The sequence below is a fragment of the Jaculus jaculus genome, chromosome 11, assembly GCF_020740685.1.
Source record: "Jaculus jaculus isolate mJacJac1 chromosome 11, mJacJac1.mat.Y.cur, whole genome shotgun sequence".
In the NCBI taxonomy this organism is placed as follows: Eukaryota; Metazoa; Chordata; class Mammalia; order Rodentia; family Dipodidae; genus Jaculus; species Jaculus jaculus.
The window spans coordinates 83,333,526-83,360,161 of NC_059112.1; the positions used below are offsets into that span (position 1 = coordinate 83,333,526).

At 43.4% G+C, this 26,636-nt stretch overlaps 1 protein-coding gene across 3 annotated transcripts in view; it reads left to right on the top strand.

The window, feature by feature from the left end:
- Positions 1 to 24,629, top strand: part of Fndc3b (fibronectin type III domain containing 3B) — a 383,188-nt gene extending 358,559 nt beyond the window's left edge. For all 3 annotated transcript variants that reach the window (XM_045161235.1, XM_045161236.1, XM_004652339.2), the window contains 3 exons: positions 6,569 to 6,735; positions 10,417 to 10,544; positions 21,061 to 24,629. In XM_045161235.1, the coding sequence (XP_045017170.1) occupies positions 6,569 to 6,735; positions 10,417 to 10,544; positions 21,061 to 21,372 (607 nt within the window). In that variant the 3' untranslated portion in view covers positions 21,373 to 24,629. The remainder of the gene's footprint in view (positions 1 to 6,568; positions 6,736 to 10,416; positions 10,545 to 21,060) is intronic.
- Positions 24,630 to 26,636: the final 2,007 nt, after the last annotated feature.

The following is a 26,636-nucleotide window of genomic DNA, read 5'->3' on the forward strand; positions in this document are numbered from 1 at the left end:
AGGCCAGCGCTACAATGAACCCCCACCCTGACTTCTTCCTTGTCCTCACAGGAACCCTGGTTCATGGAGCCGCTGCCTATAAAAGCATGTCATGGCAGCAGGGGCTGGCAGTGGAGCAGAGACTCCTCATAGATATGGCCAGTGTGACCTCAAGGGCTTGTGGGAAGTATAAGGCGCCATGACACCACAGCCAGTACCTGGATTTCATACACCTTAGCCATGACTGGATGATATCACAAGTACATGTCACAATCCAGGAAGCCTGGGTGCACTGAAAATGTGAAGTCTTTAGTCATTGCATCTTGGGATGTTTTATATGGTTAATTCTATCACAAAGGGCCTCTGGCTTGGTTATTAATGAATGTTACAATTAAGATGCATCTTTAAAAAGAAGAGAAAGATGAAAATGAGTCTGGCTTGTAAAACAAATATTAAACATTTTTAATTTCTCACAGAGTGGTTCTAGCCACAGGGGTGTTGACCTGTCCCAGCTCCCAGAGTGGTTACCCCACACAGGGCTGTCAATCACTGGCTTGGAAAGAAAAGGAAAAGTCTCCCTTCTCCCACCTCCTGGAGTTGAAAGGGATTAATTACAGAAGTGGGGTGCTGGTTATATTCTTTCATGTACTGGTTTGTGTACTTACGACATTGTGGCTGGAGTTCAGTACTTGATTTGGAAGGAGCAGAGGAAGGCAGAAGTTGTTGGCATGGACATTTTATCCTAAAGCCTGCTGGATCTGAGTCACTTCTGGGAGGACTGGTGTATGTCAGGCTCCGACATTTTACATGAGTGCTCATTCAACGTCACCACAGTGATGAGATGTTCCTGCCTGTGTGTCCTTGGTGAGCCCCAGTGTAAGGCGGGTGACAGCCTCGCTTATGAAGCCCCACTCTCATGTCTAAAGCCTGCATGGTGGCCTGACCCACAGAGTTTGCTTTCTCCCTCCACACAGCTTTCTCCCAGAGGAAGTAACCTCTCTGGCCATGCAGATAACGAGGTGAGGTGATCTCTTGGAAAGAGGAACAGTGGCTTCTAACCCCATCTTCTCAGCAGTATAAAAATGATCGTGGCATTATGACTCATGGACAGAGTGATTATTGCATAGCAAGATTAACCTAAAAGGATTTCATAACCTACGGAAGCCTTGCAACAGCTCTGTAAGATAGGTTCCATGCTGTTGGTGAGATCGAAGGTCTGGAGAGGCTGAAGAGAGCGCACGGTGCTTCACAGTCCAGTTCTCATTTCAGAACGTGCGTTTACTGAGAACTTTCAATGACCCAGGCCTGGCAGAGGTGTGGAGAAGAAACAAAACTGTTAGGACCTCTGTAATCTTTTCAAAATTAAAACTCTTGGAAAAAAGTTAAAGAGTCGGGCGTGGTGGCACACGCCTTTAATTCCAGTACTTGGGAGGCAGAGGTACGGGGATCGGCATGAGTTCAAGGCCACCCTGAGACTCCATAGTGAATTCCAGGTCAGCCTGAGCTAGAGTGAGACCCTACTTTGAAATACCAACAACAACAACAAAAAAGCATCAGATTGGCTTTTTTTCATAGGTGGTTGTTATTTTCTGATTGTGCACTGACTCGTGTGAAATTTAACTAGAATGGACTCATTGAATAGTGGAATTATAAATGGCTATGTTGTGGGCCATGGGCCTGGGAGATAGCTCAGTCAGTAAAGTGCTCATCTTACAGGCACGAGTATCTGAGTTCAACCTCCTGAGCCCAAGTATAAAAATCAAGTTTGTGGGGTGAGGAGATGGTTCAGCAGTTATGTGCACTTGCCACTTAAGCATGAGAGCCCGAGACTGCTTGAGTGTGATTCTGCAGAACCCATGTGAAAAATATGGGTGTGGACACTCACATCTTTAACTCCAGTATATGGTGGGTGGAAGGAACAAAAAGCAGAGGTTGCTAAGTGGGGTTTCTTGAACAAAAATTGAAGCTCCCAGTTGAGGGAGAGACACTGTCTCAAGGAAGTACACAGACAATGCTAAGAGAAACACACCCAAAGCTCTCTGACCTATGCATGCACGTACCACACCATTCATAGTACACACACACACCAAAAAAAAAAAAAAAAAAAAACAATGCTTGCAATCCCTACACTGGTGAGGCAGAGGCAGGTGATCCCTGTGACTTGCTGGCAAATTCCAGGCCAGTGAGAGATGCTGTTTAGATATGAAAGTGCATCGGGTTCCTAAGCAAAGACATCTTGTCTCCACAAACATGTGCAAGTGCAGCTGCATGTGCACACACACCACTATCTGCACACACATGTGCACGCACACACACACACACACACATACATACACACCCAAAGAAGTGATTCTAATGTAACTTTCCTATTATCATTAGCAGTAATGCCTATCTTTTACATCATAATTTCATTCTTTTTGCTCCTGCCTCCTTTTTCCTTCCTTGAAAATAGGAACTCTAAAGCGAAGAAAGCATCCAGTTTTTGCTAACAAACAGACTTCCTGTCTGTCTTGAATGTCTCCCTTGCAGCTGTTGGCATGTACCTCCCTCAGCATAAGATGAGGGAGGAAGGTCCTCAGAAGACATTGGCTATCACCATCTTGCATCACTGCTCAGATCTTCAGACCTCAGATCTGTGTGGCCCTCTTAGGATATAGGCCCTGGGAGAGCAGGGCATGTCTATTTCCCTAGGTGACCACTGGGTAGGGGAATGATACTGCTAATGCTGGGCTATCCTGGGCTGCTTCACCCAAAACCTATGCAATTCTTGATGCCTCCCCTCCCCACCACACCCACTTTGCTCAGGAGCAAGCCTGGGCCATGCCTGCATCTTCTTGCCCTTACTGAGATCTCTGTACCTAGTTCCTTAGATGACATCTGGACTAGTTGCCGTTTATTTCAGTTGCTCCCATACATGTTTTGAAAACAAAGTAAGGCAATTCTTGTCCCTCCAACAATTTCCTCTTCTGCCCTTTTTGTGGGGATGAAGGTCGGACAAAATAGCCAATGGTTTTTACTACAATAAGCAGGCTGTGATTTCCTTATTGCTAGAGGAGACATCATGCTCCATTAAAAGTGGGCGAGGAGCTTATTGGTTTGGTAAAGGCTAGAAGAAGAAACGGTTCCCCTTTCCCCGGCTTTCACAGCTTCTTCCAGTGGGAGGTGTAGACTGCCAGTTCCCAGCTTGCGCACAGGGCATTGCAGTTGAAATGTGCCTCCAGTAGCTACCTCTGCCTTCACTGCAAAAGCAAGGTAAGGCTGGAGAGATGACTTAGCAGTTACAGTGCTTGCCTGTGGGACATAAGGACCCATGTTCAACTCCCCAGATCCCACGTAAGCCAGACATACAAGGTCATACGTGTGCACAAGGTGGTAACATGTATGGAGTTTGATTACAGTGGCTGGAGGCCCTGGCACATCTATCCTCATTCTCATTCATTCTCTCTCTTTCTCACTTACTCATTTAAAAAAAAAAAAAAAAAAAAAAAAAAAAAGGCCAGTCTATTGGATTTGCCTTAAGAAAAAAATAAGGGCAAATTTCTTAAAGGTTAAACCTAAAATCCTCAGGAAAACATCTTCCTTCAGACCCTTTCTAGTTGCTGTTTATGCACACACCCATGGCCTTTCTTCCATTTGTAAGTAGCACTGTTAGGGGACATGAGGATAAATTCTCTACCAGCAAGTTTATAAATGTGGCATTGCTATCACTTGTTTCCACGGAACTTTTTATAAATTGGAGTATACTAGATGTGCTTCAGTAAATTCCTGTATGACCCTGAGTGCTTCTACCTATGTATGCAATTGAGTCTGGCAACGAATAGATGTCGAACCTATCTTCAAAAGCAAAGAGTGTCCTTCAAGTAAGGTGTGACAGGGAATCTAGTCTGCTCCTCCAGTGTTCTCCAAACTCTTAAAAACCTGAGCTCTCTGGCAAGTTTGTCATGAAGATGACTTCCATTTGTGATACAATTTAGGTCAATGACTGCCATTAGAGATTCTAGCCCAGATGAGGCTGAGTTAATGAATAGCCACTGGCCTGTAGCATTAGCAACAGTATCTTCACTGGGGCAGTAATGTATCAAAAGTGCTAAACAGGTTGCCATGGTATTTTGGGGTTTCATCTTGGACACTGGCTTTCCTTAAAATTAAAAAACTGGGCCTTCAGTAAAAGGCACTTCTCACAACAGAACAGACAAAACGTTAGATGAACTGGCCAGGGCTCAAGAACCCAGTTGCAAAGACTGATGAATACTTGAATGATATAAGCTAAATATTGAGTCTGACAGCTTTTGGTTATCTGTCCATGAATCCATACACTCCTCCATCCAGGACTATTCTCCAACACACAGGGAAATCGAGTTGCTACTGTCCTTCAGAAAGCCCTGCCTCCCCCCCCCCCACAGGACCAAGTATAACCTGTGAGGTTAGGCCTTATTAATCATACATCCACAGAGCCCAGCAGGCAGCAGATGTACAAGAACCACTGCTAACTGAATACATCAATTCTTTCTCTCGGGCCAATGTCAAACATTTTGAATTTTGGGGGTGGGGGGTGGTTTCGAGTTTTGATTCTATCACAGATCCACTTCTAGTAGTTTCTGAAGCCACTGTATTTGCCCTGGTTGCTGACCGCCCTAGAAATGAGTGGTGTCCTATGTGTACAAGGCAATGTTTGGAATCGACTCAGGTGGTGGTTCTCAGGTTATACCTGGGCCAGTGACATTCAATTTCCTACTAAATATCCTGGAGCACTTACAGGAAATCATGGTATTTCCAAAGTATTCTAATTAGCTAAGTGGTAAGTATGTATATCATAATTCTAGGTACTCTAGTTTCACTGGGAAAATGTTAAGTTTTCAAGATACTCAGGGGAAATACCTAAAAAATAAGTTTTTTTTTTTTAACATTGTGTCTTATATAAGAATGTTTCTGGGCTGGAGAGATGGCTTAGTGGTTAAGCACTCGCTTGTGAAGCCTAAGGATCCTGGTTCGAGGCTCGATTCCCCAGGACCCACGTTATCCAGATGCACAAGGGGGCGCACGCGTCTGGAGTTCGTTTGCAGTGGCTGGAGGCCCTGGTGCGCCTATTCTCTCTCTCTTCCTCTTTCTCTCTCTCCCCTGCTCTCAAATAAATAAATAAAGATAAAACAAAACAAAATAATTTAAAAAAAATGTTTCCTTGAGCTGGAGAAATGGCTCAGCAGGCTGGGTGTGGTGGCACACACCTTTAGTCCCAGCACTTGGGAGGTTCACTATGAATTCAAGGCCAGCCTGAGACTGCACAGTGAATTCCAGATCAGCCTGGGCTAGGGCAAGACCCTACCTTGAAAAATGAAAGAAGGAAAGAAGGGAGGATGGGTGGGAGGAAGGGAGGGAGAAAGGGAGGGAAGGAGGTGCTTACTTTTGAACCCAGTTTCAATTTCCCAGTACCCACAGAAAGCCAAGTACAAAAAGTGGTGTGTGTATCTGGAGTCCATTTGCAGTAGCAGGAGGCCCCAGCACATCCATTCACCTACCCTCTCACTCTCTTGCAAATAAATAAATAAAAGTACTTTTAAAAAAGAATGTTTCCTAATTCCTAATAATATTAATTAGCAGAGAAGTGCAAATTGGTTCTTGACAAAATATAAAAAGACAAAAATCTTCCTAGCTAAATGGTGCAGCTCACTAATGCCATTTTCCCATTATTTTAATTAACCTGATGGATGGTTCTAAACATAATGCTTTCTTTTTATATTTTCTCAAATTTACGTAAAGTTAAATGTCTTCTTGCCAGTTTCAGGAGACTTTTGTAAGGTTTTGGGTAAATCAATTTTAAAACTAAAAGCATTTCCTACAGCTCAGTTCTTTGGAAAATTTGGGTATTTTCACATGCTCACTGCACAGTAACCTCACTGATTATTGCGTAGAAGAAGGTTGGTTAGCACTCACCAAAATTAAATACATGAAAAGTCTAGCATTTTTATTTTTTTATCATTTCAGTTATTGATTGATTAGATACAGAGGGACAGAAGGAGGGAGGGAGAGAGAGAAAGGGCACTCTAGGGCCTCTGGCCACTGCAAACGAACTCCAGACACATGTGCCACGATGTGCATCTGGCTAACCTGGGACCTGGAGAATTGAACCTGGGTACTAACTTCATAGGCAAGTGCCTTAACCACTAAGCCACCTCTCCAGCCCAAGTCTAGCTTTTATTAGTAAATAATAACATTAGGAGCCAGGCATGGTGGCACACGCCTTTATTCCCAGCACTCAGGAAGCAGAAGTAGGAGGACTGTTTTGAGTTTGAGAACAACCTGAGACTCCATGGTGATTTCCAGGTCAGCCTGTGCTAGGTCAAGACCCTACCTCCAAAAAAAAACCAAATAAAATAAAATAAAACAAAGCATGAACAATTGTTTTTAGAAACTCCACTCATATGGGCATAAAGATTTTTTTTTAATATAAACATTCATCAGACATTAAGCTTCACCATATCATAGCAACTGGTTGACTCAGACTGCAGGAAAAGCATTTATCAAGTTAATATCACAATTAATTTCTTAGTGAGAGATTTAAATGGCTAATGAATTCTGCTCCTTCCTCTAGGTTTATTTCAATCTACAGAGGACCCAGCCACACCTACAAGGTCCAGAGACTGACTGAGTTCACGTGCTACTCCTTCAGAATCCAGGCAGCAAGCGAGGCAGGGGAAGGACCCTTCTCGGAAACCTATACCTTCAGCACGACCAAAAGTGTTCCCCCTACCCTCAAAGGTGTGTAGACAGAGCACTGTGTCACATGGGCCCGTGAGAGTAAGGGTGATATCAGGTCTTTAAGGAGGAGTTTCGTTTCCGACCTCAAATCAACTCTCCATAGTTCTAATACCAGCAGGATTAAGTCAAAAGAGCAATCTATACAAGATGGCTGGGTGATAGGCTGTCCAATGGCGAATGAGAGGCCTGAAAGAATTTTTATACATGCTGTTGCAGTCAGGTTCGCATCACTGGTAGAGAGCACCCAACCAAGAGCAGCTTGTGGGAAAAAGAGGTTTATTTTGGCTTAAAGACTCGAGGGGAAGATCCATAATGGCAGGGAAAAACAATGGCATGAGCAGAGGGTGAACATCACCTCTTGGCTCACATCAGGTGCACAAGAAGAGCAGGAGAGTGTGCCAAACACTGTCAAGAGGAAACTGACAATAACACCCATAAGACTGTCCCCGAAAGTACACTGTCTTCTAGAGGTATTAATTCCCAAATCTCCATCAGCTGGGAACCTAGCATTCAGAACAACTAAGTTTATGGGGGACACCTGAATCAGACCACCACACATGCTATCAATTCTGTTCAAGCATATGAATGTTTATTACAAATAATAAAGTAGCGAGACATTCACTCCCCTCCCCCCGCATGTATTAGACACAAGGAACATACTGGGTGCTAGGCTTTGGGTTAGAAGTGGGGGTTGGTTCGTAGTATGACAGCCCTCAAGACATGTTGCCAAGGAAAGTTTGCAGCTTTCCTTTTCCAAAGACAGTAAGAGATTGGCATTCATCTGGGTAGCTCCAGTGCCTAAATGTTAGCAACTGATTCAGGCAACTTCAGAAGCCTTTTCCTGTGAGATTTCCCCCCTCAGCCTGGAGGGACACCCTTAGAAAGCTTCAGCAGCAATCTTAGTATATATCTTGAAGTTTGTGGCTGGCTTTCTCTGTGTAAGTTTACTTTTCTCATCATTACGACAAAATAGCCAGCATGAGCAACTTAAGAAAGGAAGGGTCTGGCAGTGTGCAGTCCCTCAAGGAAGGCGTGGCGGCAGGAGCGCAAAGCAGCTGTTCACGCGGCGTCCGCAGTCAGGAAGCAGAGAGCCGCGAGCCTCCTCCGCTCACTCTCCTGACGCAGCCCAGGACCTCAGCGCATGGCGTGGCACTGCGCCATGTAGAGTGGGTCTTCCCACCTTCATGAACTACTCTAGAGAATTCCTCACAAAAATGCCCAGGGATTTGTTTCCATGCTGAGTCTAAATCCTGTCAAGCTGATATCTGAGATTAACCATCCTCCTCCTCCCCCGCTTAGAGGAATCAGGTCTTAAGATCCCCACCCTCCCCCATACCCACATCGTCTCCCACCTCTCGGGGATGACATACGAAAGTCTCTGCCCTGGCTCCTCCCTCACCTGGCCTGCTGAGCACATGTCATCTTATTTCTGGCCACAGAGTCGTGTGTACACTGCGTGGCTGGACAGGCACTGACAGCAGCCAGAGGCCATGTCCGCTATCATACATACACCAGTGCTTCCCGTGAAAGTCTCTGCTACTCTTCTGCAGGAGCAGGCAGGCTAATGGCTTTATCTGACTGTTGTCCAAAATGACCCTGAGAAAGGTGGGAGGGAGACAGGTGTCCCTTCTGTGTATCTGACCCTGGGAACTCTTCTGTTGGAGGATGAGAGACAGCTACCTCCAGGCACGTAGTCAATCCAACAGGCTACAGGCTGTGGACGTGGGTTCTGCAAAGGTGTCCCACAGCTGCCTCCGGGCTGCTTCCTGCTTCCCGGCCCCACTAGCTCTTGGCACTGTCTCATGGCGACAGGGCAGTGCCATGCTGCCCCACCTCACTGCCACACCCTCACTCCTCCACTCTAACAAAGATGGAACCTGAGCGTGCTGTGCCCTGCCATTTGTTGGCACCTAGACAGAGTTATCACCCACACTAACAACAAGCCTTAGGGTCTGTCTGACATTGGGGCACTAGCTTTGCCTCTCAGAATGGTTCTTGGTAAGATTCATTTAAGGGAAGCTCAGGCACCACGGACAGCTCACGGTGCTTTTACCTCAGAAGGGCTGCTTGTCTGTGCACCATGTGACCGGGCCATTGGCCCATCTTCCTCTTGCTCTTAGCTTGAGGAAATTGTTGTCTTAGCTGAAGGCTTGTTTAATGAGATGAGATTCCTTATTTTTCCTTATGTGGCATGGAGTTTTGGTAAATCCAACATAGACTGTTTGAGCAAAATCTCCATTTGTCTGAACAGGTACCATCATGCAGATTGACAAGGAGAAATTTCTTCCCCTAAAGAATTCATTGAGAGTGGGGCGATGGTTCAGCTGCTTGCTCACAAAGCCTGGGTTCAGTTCCCCAGCTACTCATGTAAAGCCAGGCATAAAAATGGTGGTTGCGTGTGTCTGGTGTTCATTTGTAGTGACAAGAGACCACGGCATGCCCATTCACACACACATGCATGCACACACAAAAGAAAATCGATTGTTTTAAATACCAATTTTTTATAAATGCATGTAGTTAGAAATTTGTTCAGAGAGAGTAGGAGTTATGCATGACAGATGCAAAGTGGAAAATAAGAGATCTTGAATTCGGTGACAGAGATAACACAAGCTGAGGGAGAACCTGTTGTAGTTTCAGGTCAAGGTTGTAGCTCAGTGGCAGAGTGCTTGCTCTCCTGAGTGGGACCATGGATTCCCAGCACAGAGAGAGAAAGAGGATGTGAGTGAGAATGAGAATATATTTTTATTGCCTTACTACAGACTAATATAATTTAGCTTTAAACATGAAAAATGAATCCAGAAGATAAAAAGTCGACTAAAATATAAATATAGCACAACTGAGTTGCTGAAGGTCCTCACTGCTGCCTGTTGTGTGGACTTTGCTCAGTCACCACCTCTTCGGTCTCACTCACATGTGACCACTGCCCCTGTTACTCTGTCATAGACTCCTTTTGTCTTGTGCCTGTGCCACGTTCTCACCTTCTGTCCCCCAGGTCTGAGGTGTCTTGAAAGTAGACTTTACCTTTCTGTCTGCATCACCTACAATACCTAACACATGAAAACGTCCCTGAATCACATGGAACATATCTAACAGCCTTGGAGAAGAAAACAATGCTAAAATATGTAATCTAGCCTAGCCATTGATGAGCTAATGAGAAAAGGGTTTGTCCGGAACCAAGGAGATGGCCGAGTCAGTAGAGTGCTCGCTGAGTGAGCACGAGGACCTGAGTTCAGACCCCAGCTCCCATGCAAAAGCCAGGTGGGGGAGCGTGCAGCTGTATTCCCAGCACTAGGGAGACAGCAGAATCCCCAGGATTTGCTGACTAGCCAAATCAGCAAGCTCTGGGTTCAATGAGAGGCCTTGTCTTCAAAGAATAAAGTGGAGACTGAGGAAAGCACACATCAACCTGTGGAGTCCACATACATGCACACATGCATGTACCCATACATAAACTCACATGCAAGGGGGGGGGGAAAGAATCATTGTGAATGGTTTTCTAATCCTAGAGTAACTCGTTGGTGCCTAGAGTGGAGATGGGGAGGCCAAACAAATAAGTTTACTTCTCAGAACAGAGACAGACACGACCTTATTCTTCCTGGATTCTCACTAGTAATACCAGAATATTGGTTGCTAAGGTAATATTTTGATTTCTGAGCTTTGATGTGTGGATTTGTATTGCAGCACCCCGGGTGACACAGTTAGAAGGAAATTCATGTGAAATTTTATGGGAGACGGTACCACCAATGAAAGGCGACCCTGTTAACTACATTCTGCAGGTATTGGTCGGAAGAGAATCTGAGTATAAACAGGTAAGGACTGTTTGTTGTGCACGCATGTGACTTACCAGCCTTAGGCTGGCTTTCGCCTCTGCAAAGGCCATGAATGATTCTCTTAACGACATCATTGTTCCGTGTCATGATTGAAATGACCTAATTAATGGACCCCTGTGACCCAGTTCTTCAGGGTGTTTATTTTAGGTTTCATTCTATATGTGGCAGTGGTAATGGCCTTGAACTTTCTTGCTCAAGCATCAGCTTGCGTAGAGTTCGACGTGGTGTGTTTGTACTTGGGAATAGAAGTGTTATTCACATGTATCAAAGTCTTCTGGTAATTAAAAACTGAAGTACCGAGTTTTACTCCAGAGGGGAAGTAAAATGAACTCCTTAAACTTCAGCCCTGTCTGCTCTGTTTACAGAAGTGACAGTCACAGCATGAGGGAGGTGATGAATGGACCTTGACGCCCTGGGGCTCAGGAGCTCTAGGCTACTGCATGTCACCTTGTATTGTACATCAGAATCATGTGGCAATCTATTCGGATCCACTTTTTTAAAAATATTTTTATTTATTTGCAAGCAGAGAGAGATAGAAGAGAGACAGAGAGAATGGGCATGCCAGGGCCTCTAGCTACTGCAAACAAACTCCAGATGCATGCACCTCTTTGCACATCTGGCTTTACTTGAGTACCTGGGAATCAAACCCAGGTAGCTGGGCTTTGCATGCAAGCATCTTAACCACTGAGACCTCTCTCCAGCCCAGAATCCGAATTTTGATACAGACATCTGGGTGGGGATTCAGACTCCTGGGTGGGCATTGATAATGATATCGTCACTTGAGCAGCTAGGTGAACAGATCACAAAGTGAACCTAATGCAAAAGAAAGTGTGATCCATGTATAGTCAGATACAGAATTTGGTTTGAATATTTTTCACATTTCTGGATCACTAATTCTTTCAAAGAAGAGATTCAAATATTTAGTTTCCACAATGTTTTTGAAGTTGAACAGCTGCCTTGTGAGTGCAGGGTATAATGTGGTTATTCCAGTAGGAAAGCAGTGGTCTATTATTCACTGGCACTTTAATGACACATTTGCATTGAATTCATAAGGGTGACGGCCACCGTCACCTATTCTCTGAAATGTTAGCCTCATCGGTAAAGATGTCTATTTTAGCTATTGAAGCCTCAAATACACAAAACAAGGAGAAAATAATGTCATTTTGAGTTTTTCTTAACTGGGTAGTGTTTCTTGCATAACAATAAGGAGTACTTGCAAATAAAGTGTGCTAAAAAAGTCAAAGAAAATTTTGGACATTTTTGCCATGTTTGCTTAATATAAAGCATCAGATAAAAGACTGAGTTGCTCTAACCACATTTTGGGAAATTTTTATCTTAAATCTGACGTCTGCAAGTATCGATTTGTTTCAGTCAATGATGTCACCGCTTTCTCTTGTTCCACTTAGTAAGTCAAAGACGCTGCTTCCTTCTCACTTCCGTGCCTCATTCTAACCCTATGACCCATCACAGAGAAAGTCACTGTACATGTGTCATCTTATCAGATAACGTGACTGGTTTGGGGAGGGGGTTCTCAGCACAAAGAGAATAGAGTTTTCCCCCATTAGATTTAGCTGTGTTTACCACCAGTAGCAGTGCTATTCCATTCCATGGTGATGTCAACATGTTGAAGTTAGGAGGACGTTTCATGCTTTGTCCTTTGGTATTTCACCGTAATTCATTTCTCTAGAGTGCATGTTCATCACTGGATTTTTGACAAAAGCCTTTTGTTTTTCCATGTACCATGCTCTCCCACCTGTTCTTGGAATCATGTTGTGCTTCTCAAAACACAGCGGATGCCACCTCACAGCAGAGAGGCAGCGCTGTTTGCTTGCTCACTGACTACGCGGCGGCCAGAATGAAGGCCGATCCGATCAGTTCAGCAATTTAGATTTTATTAGCAGAATGGCTGTCTTGAACCCACTCTTTGTTACCTATTTAAACCTATAGCTATATAAATACTAGAATAATGGATAACATGTATGGTTCAAAATATTGCCCTTATTGTAAACAGCTATATTGTGGGAACACAGCCCTGTAGGACAGATCCACAGATGTAAATGTTCATGTATTTCCTGCATTTACCAAAAAATAATGTGGGCAGAATGGGTATTAAGAAGCCACAATTGACACAAATGAATCAGGATCCTTTGAACTTGGAATTTGTGTAATTTTGTTGTTGATATTTCCCCCCCCCTCCTCTCTCTCTCTCTCCCCCCTTCTCTGTGATTAGTAAGCATTAGTGTGAATGTGATGCTTTGAGTGCTTCCTTTCCCTATTCTGGACATTAGACAGGGGATGAAGGCTCTTCATATTTTGTGTGCAGAACAGTGGCTAAAATGATTACAGTCCAAGGACAATAGGGCAATGGGCATTGAATTCATAGAGGCAAAGCCACAGCAAACAGGAGGTTCTAGTTGCGCCTTCCACCACAAAGCCACAGCCTCGTACAGTGCAGCGCACCTGCCTCGATGACAGCCCTGCTCACACGGGACCCGCTACCGTGTGGGCTCGGACGCTTCCATCTTATCTTTCCAACTCCGCCACATGTTACTCACTCGGTAATGATTTTTGCATGCATGAAAGATGCAGTTTCCACATAACTGGATTGCTTATCCTGGCAGTGGGGAGAAGTGTTTGCTTCAGCATGTGATAGAAGTAGGTGCCTGTAGGGGTTGGGGAGACGACTCAGTGGGCAGAGGGCTTGCCATGCAGGCACGAGGACCTGAATTCAGATGCCAGAATCCACATGAAGCCAGAAGCGGGACTGTAATCCCATGTTCCTTCCAGCAAGACGGGAAGTGGAGACAGGGAAATCTGCAGAGCTCGCAGGCCGGCTAGCCTGGCACACACAGTGATGAGCAATGACAGGCCCGCCTCAAAAACAAGCTGGAAAGGGAAGACTGACACTGGAGGTTGTCCTCTGACCACCACACAGGGTCGTGGCACTCACGTTCAATGCACGCACATATAACATGCAAACGAAAATTTTGAGAGACAGGAAGAGAAAGAAAGAAAGACAGAGAGAGAGAAGAAAGAAAGAGAGAGAGAGAGAGAAAGAGAGAGAGAGAGAGAGAGGAAGGAAGGGAGGGAGGGAGAAAGGGACAAAAGATTATAACTTAGATGGAAAAGTCACCCACTTCCTGTGATCCTGTATTCCTGGAGGAGTTATCTCACTGTGCCAAGCCTTAGTTCTCTTGCTATAGAAGCAGAACTGACAACCCTGTAAGTCACGTTGCTACTCTGAGCCTCCCCTCGGTCCAGCCACGTGAGGAAGTGCATGATGGTAACCTGGTGCAGTTCTGTTGAGTGGAGGCATGGTTGAAGGTGCGCAGGTCAGCCCCGGCAGCTCAGCGTGCTCTCGCCCCTCTGCTCCTCCCCACAGAGCTCTCATGGAAGGGACGTCAGCTCTGCAACTTGTCACTCGGTCAAGGCTCATGGACTCTTCCATGATCTGGGTGTCACTTTACATCTTGCCATTTGAAACATGACACCAAGTCAATAACAGAAATAACCTTTGTAAAAACAATGCAGAGCATACGCATATTTACAGCATCGTGATCTGTGGCTTCAGTGAGTTGAGTTCTGCCTCTTAAACTGGGTCGAAGCAGGTGGAGAAATTCAGAATGGGTCCCCCGTAGAAATGAATGAAAACAAAGGATATCATTCCAAGGAATGGGCAGCCAGTCGCCCTTTGTACATAGCCGTGCAGTCCCATGGGCACCACCCCAGTGGATGTACCACTAAATACGGGACTATGACCTGGTGACCTTGTGACCACATCAACTCCTATGTAGTGCTGGGCTAGAAGTGACCATAGATGTGCCATAGACAGTCTCCTCAGCATGTTGTAGGCCCACACATCCCTGGTACTAAGTAGCCACCCAGGAGTATTACAGGTTTCGGGGACAGCCCAAGGGGGCATGAACACCCCTTACATAGGCAGCACTGTTCTGCCATTTCTCAGAGTCCTGCTGCATGCCAGGCACTGTCTGAGCAGATCACTTGGCACTGACCCATCGTTTTAGAAGAGCACGAGCTGCACGTTGAAGAGTTCATTCTCAGCTTGTAGAAGCGTGGCTCCTCAGGTCTCACCTGTTATGCACAGGTTGAATTAATTTTCAGTGATCTTGCTCCTGGAAACTGGACCTTGTAGTTCATCATTTTCTTTTGAATACCCATAAATTTATAATTGAGAACATAGGTATAGTCTTGCAAATATGATCTAATAATGCAATCAATTTATTTTCATTTACTTATATAAAATACTTGGTGAGCTCCTGGCTAATAAGGGCTCTTACTTCAAAAAGAAAGAAAGAGAAAAATAGCATTCCAGAGGCCCAGTACCCAAGGTTGTCCTCTGGCCTGTACACACACACACATATACACATACACACACACAATGGAAACATTTCATTTTGTCTTAAAGTCTGCCATCCTTACTTTCTTTGAACCTGAAAAAAAATCTTTACTTCTTTCCCGGTTTATGGAACTGACTTCATCACACAGGCTCATATGAATTTGTGATATGAAACAAGAGCATTATCATCAGAGCCAGGGGAGAGGTGCTTTGAAGCCTGTGTGCTCACATACTTGATGTGAGTTCATATTATGTGTAGCATGTCAAAAGCTAGTTCACATGGTCTTTCTTTGTGGCATCTTGAAAACACTTTAAACTGGGCTGGAGAGATGGCTCAGCAGTTAAAGATGCTTGCTTACAAAGCTTGATATAGCCCAGATTCAATTCCCCAGCACGCACATAAAGCCAGATGCACAAAGTGGAGCATGCCAGTTTGATGGTTAAAAAAAAAAGTTGGAACTCCATGTTCAGAAAGAGACACTGTGTCAAGACAACAGCATGAAAGTGGGAGAAGGTACACAGGCATTCTCCTGGACTCCACACACATGTGCACAAGGCACACACACACACATACATACACACAAAGAAATGGCATATGTTTTCTATCAACACATTAACAAGAATCACTGTTAATGACTGCGCTTTCTTCAGTGATCCCAGGCTTGAACCAAACACTCTGTTGCCTAAATATTCGCGTAAATAATGGGTGTGCACGCATGCAGGCACACCAATTTCACATTCACACCCACTTGTTTCTGGCACCTGTCCTCTTGCCACACAGTACGGGGCGGGATAAGCATTTCTACGTGAGGATTTGGGGTCTTAATTAGTTTAATTAGAGAACATCCACTGAGCAGCTATTGTATAGATCCATTGTGCTTATTGCTATGGAGATGAGAAAACACAATTTCATATGTAATTCACATATTCATCTTCAGTACTGTGTTACAATATTTCTGAACAATGAGAGCTGTCCAATTCAAATACAACAATGGGGAAAAAGAGTGACCTAGAATTTTATACTGAAATGAAAATGAACTAAAATCCCATTAAAAAAGTAAAATGCCAAAATAGCAAGAATGGCTAAAATAAAAACATTTATACATTAAAGGGTAAATTTTGATCGGACTTGTCACTAAGAAATAGTGACAAGAAATATCAATTTGATAGTCCTGGGCTCTGTTTGTTTGGTTTTGGTTTTGGTTTTGAAAAACCATGGTATAGTGCAGGCTGGCCCAGTTTCTCTCATCTTCCAGCTTTAGCTTTCTGAGTGCTGGGATTATATACAGGTGGGCACGAGAGATTTTTGTCACTAAGCCTTTTCACTATGGTTCAATGAAAATAGAGTCGTTCTGCTCTCCAAATATATTTTTTGAGCCCTTCCATCTAACAGCTAGGGTTGAGAACTTACACCAAAATTAATGCCTGAAGTCTCTGAGATTCTCTGAATTGGATTTTAGGGAAATTAAATGTACTTTAGGGCAGATGTTCTTAAAAGAATGTATCCATGCAAGTTCTGGAAGGCACAGAAATCATGCAAATAGATATAAATGTGTATTTCTACCCACTTTTGAGAAGCCTCTAATATTTCTCTTGTGATAGGTTATTAAGTGATTTTCTGCAATGAGGTCATCCTTTGATGGCAGAAATCAAAGGCCACATCACAAAATCTGCAGCAGTCTTGCTTGACAGGGGCAGAGGTGGGGAGCCCCTTTCACAATGTCAGAAAGAAGAGACGGCGCTTTTCCCAGGGGTGACCCAGTGCAGACCTGGGGGGAGGGTAGCCGTTTAGTAGAAATAGCAGTACGATGGTGGGGCTCCATGGGAGGCACAAAGGCCAGGAGACTGGACCCAGGGCCACACCGTTGTCATTAGGTGAGGACCAAAGTGGGTTTCATTGCTTTCTCCGTTGCTTTGACAAGAAGCAACTTAAGGGGGATGTATTTCAGCTTACAATTCAAGGAGGTACAGTCCAGAAGGCATGTCAGCAGGAGCATGAGGTTTCTGGTCTCGCTACATACACCATCAGGAAGCGGAGAGGTGAATACGCATGGCCATGTGGAACAGCTGGCTTTCTCCTTTTGATCTGGTCTGGGACCGCCCCCCCCCCACAGTGCATGGAGCACCCACAGTTAGAGTGGGTCTTCTCTCCTCAGTTTACCTAATCTAGAAAAACCCCTCACAGACACACCCAGAGATTTGTCTGCTAGGAGCTTGTAGATGCAGTCAAGGTGACAATCACAGTGGGTGACAGAAGGTAGGAAGGATATCGTTCCCAGCGCAGTAGACAGGGCTGAGACATCAGAAGCCAGCATCTCACCTGGGATCTGCATTTGCCTTGTGTGCTAGGAGATTCTTAAGGAGTGAACAGTCCTCCTCAGCCTCAGTTTCTCCATCTCTAAAGTGGAAGCAGTCATCATTTCCAACCGTGGAATCTGGAAGGTTGAATCTAACACAACTAATGTGTCTCCAGCATGTGCCTTCAACAAAATGCTCCCCCACACATTTCCTCACTTGGTCTGAAGGCCCCATGGTCCACTTCAGAAAACTTAGGCTCAGAGCTGTCACCTGCCTGAGCTCACACACCTCATCTAGAGGAAGCAAGGACTTACTTAGACTGAGGTCCTGTTTCTAGCACCTAGCTTTCAGATCTGGCTCAGTACTTCCCAGCAGCCATAGCGAGCAAACTCAGTTCTCACAGGGCAAGAGTTCTTCCTAGTTCTATCTCCGCCTTCCATAAGTGTAAGCATTTCAACAGCATGGCCTCCAAAAGGCTGATGAGAAAGATGCACCTGCAAACCTGCAGCTAAGGATTCAGAAGCAGCGCTTGTCCAACCTGATACACACCCACCATCTGCTGTCAGCGCCGTGGAGTGTCATAACCACTCGTATTACAGGGACATGGCTGATGGGAAACCAAAGCCCAGATGGCGAGTGTGGAGAGACCTACCTTAGCAGCCTGGTGTGTGGTTCCCAGAGGTTGTACATCATCACCAAGCGATGATTTTTTTTCCCTCAGAAAAACACCAATTTGAGCATTTTAGATTTAAGAAATTAAGTCAAAGGAAATAAAGGACATTACCAATTAATGTCTCTTTAAAGAAAACAACTCAGTCACTGGGAGATGACGCATCAATGGATAAAGCACTCGTATGCAACTCTTGAGTACCTGAGTTCACATTCCCAGGCCCCACCTAAAAGCCAGAAGCTGTGGTAGGCTTCTGTAATCCCAGTGCACCTATGGCAGGAAAGGAGGTTGAGACAGGAGAATTTCCTGGAAGCTCTCACAAGGAACCGTGATCAGTAATGAGAGATCCTGACTCAAGTGAAGTGGAGGTAAAGACTAACCAAAAGTTGTCTTCTGCCTCTAAATGTGTGCCCTGGCATGTGTACACACACACACACACACACACACACACACCCCAAATAAGCAAAATGGAGGAAAGAAAGAGAAGGAGAAAAAGATGGAAGGAAAAAGAGAAAGGTGAAGGGAAGGGAAGGAAAGGGAAGAGAGAAACGTGTTTCAAATCTTTAAAGGGTAATAGCAAAAGCAGTGAAAAATCTGTGTAAGGAGCAAACAGGATTGATTCTCTGGGGATCAGTCACTAGCCAGAAGTACAGTAATGAAGACACAAGGGCCGCTTGCAAGGTTTGATGATAAGGGCAGAAATGCTTAAGAAAATGGCTAAATATCACTAGGAGCCTGATCCCCTTTCTAAGTCATCCCTGTGCTCTATCAGTGTGCCCATCACTAAGCGTGTGACTGACACCCTTCTGGTCCCTAAAGTGATACCCTGCTTCTCAGTAGAATGCTTAAACTTCAGGCTTTAGAAACGTGGGGAAACATTTGTAGATTTCTGCAAATCGGAATAGATAGCAAGTGTTTCTGGACAAAGTTTAGCGTGTTGGAAGTCCTCTTCAATTGTACAGCATTTGTAACAAGGACAACTGTATTAAGATAGCCTGTTTATAGATTGAAACACCCATCTCTGTCACTTTTAGTTGGTGTGTGTGTGGGCGTGCGTGCATGGGTCTACATGCCCCATGCACATACATGCAGAGGACGATGAAGAAGACCTTGGGCATCCACGTCTGCTCGTCCACCTATTTTCCTGAGACAGAGGAGCCTTGGGGATCCTCCTGTGTCTGCTCTGCCCAGCCCTGGGGGCACAGACAGGCACAACCATACCTGGCTTTTTACAGAGGTCCTGAGGGTCAACTCAGGTCCTCATGCTTATGCCACAGGTGCGCCTACCCACTGAGCCTTCTCCCCAGCATTTTTTTTTTTTTTGGTGTGTTTTAAGAATATATCTAGAGCTGTTTTTAGGTTCTAAATCCAAGTAATAATAATCGTAACTAATTTTCAGTGTGCAATTATTATATACCAAGCATGCTCAAGAATCCACAGGTACAAGCTCAAGGTCATTCAGAAGAGGGGTCAGTTAATGTTGCTTCATTTTTAAAGTATTCATTAGACAAAACTTTCACTGACTTGTTAGTTGCAACTGTTTTTTTTTTTTTTTTGCTCTGTATTCGTTGAATTGAATAATTGAATATAAGGCATAAGTTTTCATGTCATTTTCATGCATAAATTTCTGAAAATTTTCCAAGGATCAGTACTGCTGGGAGTAGAACTCTGTGAAGCCCTTTTCCGCCCCTCCTTCAGTTTCCTATGCACACAGTCAATTCAAAGTATGATGATGACTAAGTCAATTGCTAGTTTTCAACTCCTCACAATAGTAAATTCTTGATGATTATATCAGAGTTTTTAAAAGGGTAAGAAAAATTTATCCCAGAACCTTAGTGAAAGAATGCAGGTTAGTGTTACAGAGATGAGCACTCAAAATAGACCACTGAATTATTTCAGTCTTCACTTTTTGATAAATTAGACATCAATGATAATTCTCAAAAGCATTTTCAAAGCCACAAAACTGGTAGAAAATTTTCTCAACACATAAATGTTCCAAAGGACTTACATGTAGATTTTATAAAGAGCTACTTCAAATAAATTAAAAATGAGGAAAAAAAAGACATGTCTCTGCACCAAAGTTTCATGGCTGACAGTCACATGAAAGTAAGGTCAGGCCATAGCAGGGAGGGTATGGGATAACTCAAACCTGTATGGTGTGAGTGCAAGGTCCTGCTTCCTCTTAAGGTTACGAGCCTGCTCTGTGACCCAACATTTCTTCTCCTCTACACTCACTCTAGAAAAATAAAACTTGAAGCCTTCAAAGGTCTGTACAGAAATATTCATGGCGTCCTTATTATATAAAACCTCCTAGCTGAGAACAGCCCAAAGGTTCATGAAGAAGGACATGGATACAGGAAACAGTGGGCAGAAATGTCTTGAATCAGTAACACATAAATCTCACAGGGAGAAGCGTGAATTTTTGGAGCCAGCAAAACAAGTGGCACAGAATGACATGTGCCTTTATGGGAAGAAGTGGGGCTATGTGGCATAGTGGTAGGCAATTGTCAAAAAAAAAAAAAATCTAGTAATAAATTTGCATTTTATTATGTACACCATTAGTTATTGATTCAGTTTAAAACCACTAATTTGTTTTGGAGACCAAAAACATAGAGCTGTTTGAATGAAGGACTCTTCAGTTGATAGCCTGAAGTTAAAAAAAAATGTAACTCAGTGTGTCTGTGTTACTAAACGAATGCCAGCTACATTCCTAATCTCAGTCGTTAGATTGTGATAGTGTGCTTTAAAGTGAGTTAGAATATGCTTTATATGGATGAAATACAAGTTGGAAGAAATAACTTTCAACCTAATTTTTGTTGATAGGAACGGATACACTCCATTGTTCACAGGTCCCCAATATGCATAATGGTTTCTGTGGAAATGACAGTATTCAAGGATACATACCTAAGGGCTGGGAGATGGCTCAATGATTAAAGGCACTTGCTTGCAACATCTGCTGGGCCTGGGTGTTACCCAGTGCCCATGTCACCCAGATGCACAAAGCAGCACAGGAATCTGAAGTACGCAGTGGCAAGAGGCCCTGACACACACACACACACACACACACACACACACACACACACACATACACACACACAAATTAAATAATGGACTTTTTTAAAAAGACAATTAAAACTATTACTTACCTAGGACTTTTCCTTTTCTCAAAGGTATATAAAGGGGAAGAAGCCACATTCCAAATCTCAGGCCTCCAGACCAACACAGACTACAGGTTCCGGGTGTGTGCGTGCCGGCGCTGTGTGGACACGTCTCAGGAGCTAAGCGGAGCTTTCAGCCCCTCTGTGGCATTTGCGTTACAGCGACGTGAGGTCATGCTTGCAGGGGACATGGGGAGCTTGGATGACCCCAAGATGAAGAGCATGATGCCTACTGATGAACAGTTCGCCGCCCTCATCGTGCTGGGCTTTGCGACCTTGTCTGTTTTATTTGCCTTTATATTACAGTCCTTCCTCATGAAGTAAAGAAAGCCGGCACACTAGAGGTATGACTCAGATGCTGCGCGCGCTGTTCACGTTCAGATAATCCCCCTTCAAGCCTTTCTGTTCTTTGATTTATCTACTTCTCTTGTTTTCCAGATTTAGCTAGGAAAAAAAAATATATCTAAGTGTTTTGGTGCACCTTTTTGAAATGCGAAACTAGGAAGAGGTTAAACTGGATTTAAAACCCATACACACACACAGCAGAGGAGGAGGAGGAAGCAAAAAGCAAGTGACCCAGATACCAAAAGCTAGTTTTCTTTTTAAGTTTTCAAGTTTGCCTTTATTCTGTTCTCACTGACATCTTTTACAAGCCTTTGACTTTTTTTTTTTTTTCATTTTTATGTTACAGTCTAGTAATTTATATTCACCGGTCACTTCTTTAGTCTTGATCATCTGTACCTGTAAACACAATCACAGTGTGTGTAGTTACAGGGCGTGGATCGCACTGTTGTCAGACGACAGCCGCAACAGCAAGAATACAGAAGGTGTGTTCATTCCAATAAGGCTGTCCTAAGCCATCTTGTCACTCAGCTGTTTAACTGTGTTAAGCTCATTGAAGTCCAAATGTGTTCTTTAATCTAATATGTTTTAATACTCTGTATTTCTTGTGATTTTTAACACTTTGAGCTGCCTATATAAGAAATCAAGTAACCAAAATGCACCTAGACATGACGGAGCATTGTAGATTTTCCCACGTCGACTCCTGGCATAACTCTCAGAGGGCATCGTGCAATAGTTAGTTGTTTCCTTATCCGGCTATTGTGAAAGCTGCTTGAACTTGTCTGTCTTTGTATATAATTACTTCTAATCTAATCACTAGAGTTATTATATTCTGTGATATTTGACCAGATTATATGATGAGAACTGGTGACAGGTCAGTGCTCCTGTGTGCACTGAACGTGGTCTGTAGTGATTGAAAGCAGTCTTATGTGTTGGATCATTGTTTTGGAAAGACTTGCCTTTAGGCTGTTCTGTGAGGTATCCATGAAGCGATTGAATGTCAGTACCCTAATCAGTGCCCATGATACTAACATTAACAGCAGATGAAAATTGATAAAACCCGGAAGGGACTCATCTGAATTCGGAGTTCCAGTTTCTGTGAACTTGATCTGGCCGCATGTGGAGAGGGAATGGTATCTGGCAGTAAGCACGGAGTATTTAGGAGGTGGTCAAAGAGCCTAAATTTTCTCCCTGGATCTTTCACTAACTTGCTGTGTGACTTCCACATGTCACTTTACCTCTCTGTGCCTCAGTTTTCCCATGCATGAAAAAACAAAATAAGACATAATGGGGAGTCTAATGTTTGTAAGTGCTTTGCGATCTTTGACCAAAAGGTGCTATTGGAGTATAAAGCATTACTCTTACGTGTTCATTTTGAGTCATGAGATAATCAGTTTTAACCCAAAGTCATTGGATTATTTATGAAGTCCACCATGTTTTGAGTACCTCAGGGACACTTAAGAGTTGGAGGTGCAAATCTATTCCAAAAGGGTGCAACAGACACAGCGTATCCCCTGCTCCTGGGTTTTTATTTCTTTTTTTTTTTTCTTCCTTTTTTTTTTGTATATTTTTGCTCCTTGGTTGTTCTTGATCATAGCTGTTTTGTGCTTGGTCTATATTGTCTAAAATGCAGTAAGTATCCTGTACTAGCTTATAATATTCCCATACCAAAGTCATGGGGAAACCAACATCATGTTGTTTTTGGTTTATTTATACTATATTCTGCATACAGTACTTTAAATGCCAATTACAGTGCAATCTTTATTTATTGTAAAAAAAATTTTAATGTACTTATGTACTAATTTTCTCTTGTAGCATGTTATTTTTGTGTGCGTGTTTTATACTTTTGTAATTTTAGGTCAGTCCTGTTCTTTCACAATATCTGTAGTATTAACCTTCTGACATTTTCTTGTGTTTTTAAAGATAAGAGCATCTAGTTCATTAAACGCCAAAAAAAAAAAAATACATTATGAGTGATTGAACGGTTTACATGTACCAGAAAACCATAATCATCTCTTAAGAGTGCTCTGATCAGTGAATTATTCTGTGTGCCTATATCGATGTAGTGAGTGCTAGAGAGTTCTCTATCTCAATAGACTCTGACAATTAGTGGGATTTGATGTGCAAAGTGATGGCCTCAAGGTGAATAGAGTTCTGCCCAAGTTCTGACCTCCCGGAACCCATCCCTTCATCTAAACCTGTGGTTTGACCCACAATGGCATCGCATCTGCATTTTCTGAGGTAATTTTGTGCAGGTGTTTTCAGAGAGTAAGCATTTTTTTCAACAATGAAATATTCAGTGGAGTAATAACCTTTCGGGGAGGGTTCTTTTTTTTTTGAAACATTTCAGAACTGCTGCTATAAAGAAATTGTTTGGATCAGTTGGATTTTTTTAAGAAAATAATACTTCAGGCCAAAATTGCTATGAATAGTCGATCTTTCTGAGATCTCCGGTCTCTCTTTAATCACCAGAAAGCTGACGTGTGTGAAATATCGGCTGACAGCACTTTATCCCATTGCTCTCTCTTCTATGGTGTTCATTTTAATCCCTTCAGTTGGAAAATTATTACTCTATACGGCACTATCTTCTATCACAAATCTGCGTATGTGATACAGACATATAACTATATATATTGCCATTACACATGAACAATAAAATAAGGTGTTCTATTAACTCTCCTTACCCTGTTGCAATATGTAGGAATGAGTGGGTGGCTTTCTGATGCTCTGACGCGTCCCTGTATGTCAAACTCATCCTGGACATAAGAGGTTCCAGTCATGTGAAACAAGCCCGTTGTCCTCAGAAATTGTTTAAAAAGACAACGTTTTTTAAAAGCTATCTTGCATATGATCTGCCTTGTTCTTATCAACTTGAAATGTTGGCATTTTCTAACCTTGTTCCTTTGGCTACAGTAATTCAGTATTCATGTCAAAATTGAAAAGTGCCCTAATTGAATGTGTTTGAATGTTTTCCTTGCACAATTCTTTAAATTGAAAGACAAACTATTTTACCTCACTGTTGGACATACATTCCAAGCTTTTCAACTTTAGGGGAAAAAAATAATCCTATGTTTTCCTGTATTGTAAATTTTAGACTATTTCATATACATTGTATTAAAACTGCCATATCAATTTTAATGTATAGATTTTGCAAATACTATGCTATATGTAATACCTAACTGTATCTGTAGTGTATATGTAATATATTTATGCCCAATAAATGTTTTAATTCTTTCTGACTTAAGTAGGGTTTTTCTGACACAAACAAGACTGTTTGCATCCCAAGAGGTTCCAATTCAAGTGTCTTGAGACGCCAAGCAGGTGACATGACACACGGTGCTTAATGGGCCATGCAGTGGCCACTGTAGCTTGGCTCCTGCTGGTTGGGGTCTTGCAGGACCACCATGTTTACAAGGCAAACACTTTATTGGGCTGTCTCAGCTTTATTTCTAACATGTTATCTACTTCCAGAAGTCAGGAGACAAGGTCTTCCTCTATCACCTGCCACACTGGGTGCTTCCTGTCCTATGATGAACTCTTTTAACACTTTTGATCTCCTTGCACCCCCTCTGGTTCTCACTTAACTAAAACAGCAACAACACATTCATAACAGATAATGGGTGACAGGACCCCAGAGTGAATAGCTTCATCCCTGACCAAAGGTGGGAGTTGTCCTTGGGCCTGTAGGGGAAAATCTAAGTTCATTCTACTACTGCAGGTCAGAGAGGATCAGTCGGAAGGATCTGACTTACCTTTATCACCCCCTTGGGAATTCTTCCACTCCCCACTGAGGCCCATCCTAGAGACTTCAGATTCTGAGAAGATTGCCCTTTTCCAGAGACCTTGGCTGCAGACACCGATGCCAGGATTCTCCCACTTGAGGAGGGGCCTGCCACCCCTGCTGAGGCCTGACGCCAGTACTAGCTAGGCTTAACCAGCGCCCACTCATGAGGCTCATGAAGCAAACCCAGCCTGAGTCTTGAGGTGCACTTCTCAAGCCCCCTCTTGCCACCCTGGACAAGAACACTGCCTTGCTTACTGCTCGTACGTGTTAGACTTCAGTGCCCCTTCTCTTAAGCACTCCCTCCTGAAACTATAATAAAATCTCTCTGAATATTGTCATTTGGTCTGTGAATTTCATTCATTGAATGCAGAAGACAAGAATCCAGGAATACCCCCTGATTATCAGTACATTGATGCATACTGGTACATGGGCAGAGGAACCCCAAAATTCCTGTATCACTAACACTGCGGGTGGGTTCATCATGGTTAAGTTGTTTTGCCAAAAGTCCCCCCCACACACATACACAAATTTCTGGTGTCTGGTGGAAGGTTATGTAGAAAACTGTCCTTGGTACTCACTGTCTTCTGGTTACAAATACCAAATTGAGCACACATCACATTTTGCTTGTACCTGACTACTGAAAACATTGTAAAAGACACCACTAATCCCAATTCTCCATGAGACAGGGTATATGGGAGGGTTGTTAAGCATTATAATTTTGGAAACCGGACATTCAATTCTCAATGCAGAATTCCCTGAAGAGTAGAAAACTGATATCTACACACCCCCTTAAAGTGAGGGTAAAGAGAGAAAAGAAGCTTTAAATAGCATTAATTAAAAGCTGATCGGACACTGGAGAGATGGCTTAGCAGTTAAGGCACTTGCCTGTGAAGCCTAAAGAACCAGGTTCAATTCCCCAGTACCCATGTAAAGCCAGATGCACAAGGTAGCACATGCACCTGGAGTTTGTTTGCAGTAGGTAGAGGCCCTGGTGTGCCCATTCTCTCTCCCTCCCTCCATCCCTCCCTCCCTCCCTCCCTCTCCCTCTCCCTCTCTCTCTCTCCCTCTCCCTCTCCCTCTCTCCCTCTCCCTCTCTCTCTCTCTCTCTCTCTCTCTCTCTCTCTCTCTCTCTCTCTCTAACAAATAAATAAATAAAATACTAAAAATAATCTTTAAAAGAAAAGGCTGATTAGATCCATAAAACGCCCACCCCTTCATCACTCTTGCAGACGCTAGAAGGTATCCCCTCAGGAGTCTAAAATGGGAAGCCATCACCCACAGCTGAAAATAAAGCTACTGTTAACAGTGAGATCTAATGAGAAGAGTCATACCAGAGGGTGTTAGAACAAGTTCACCTGACGAGATTCATGGGCTGCAAAAATATAAAGTAAAATGAAGTATTGGGTAAAATGGTTCTTCTAGCTGACCCTTTGATGGTGCTTTTAAAGCGTTCATTGCACAT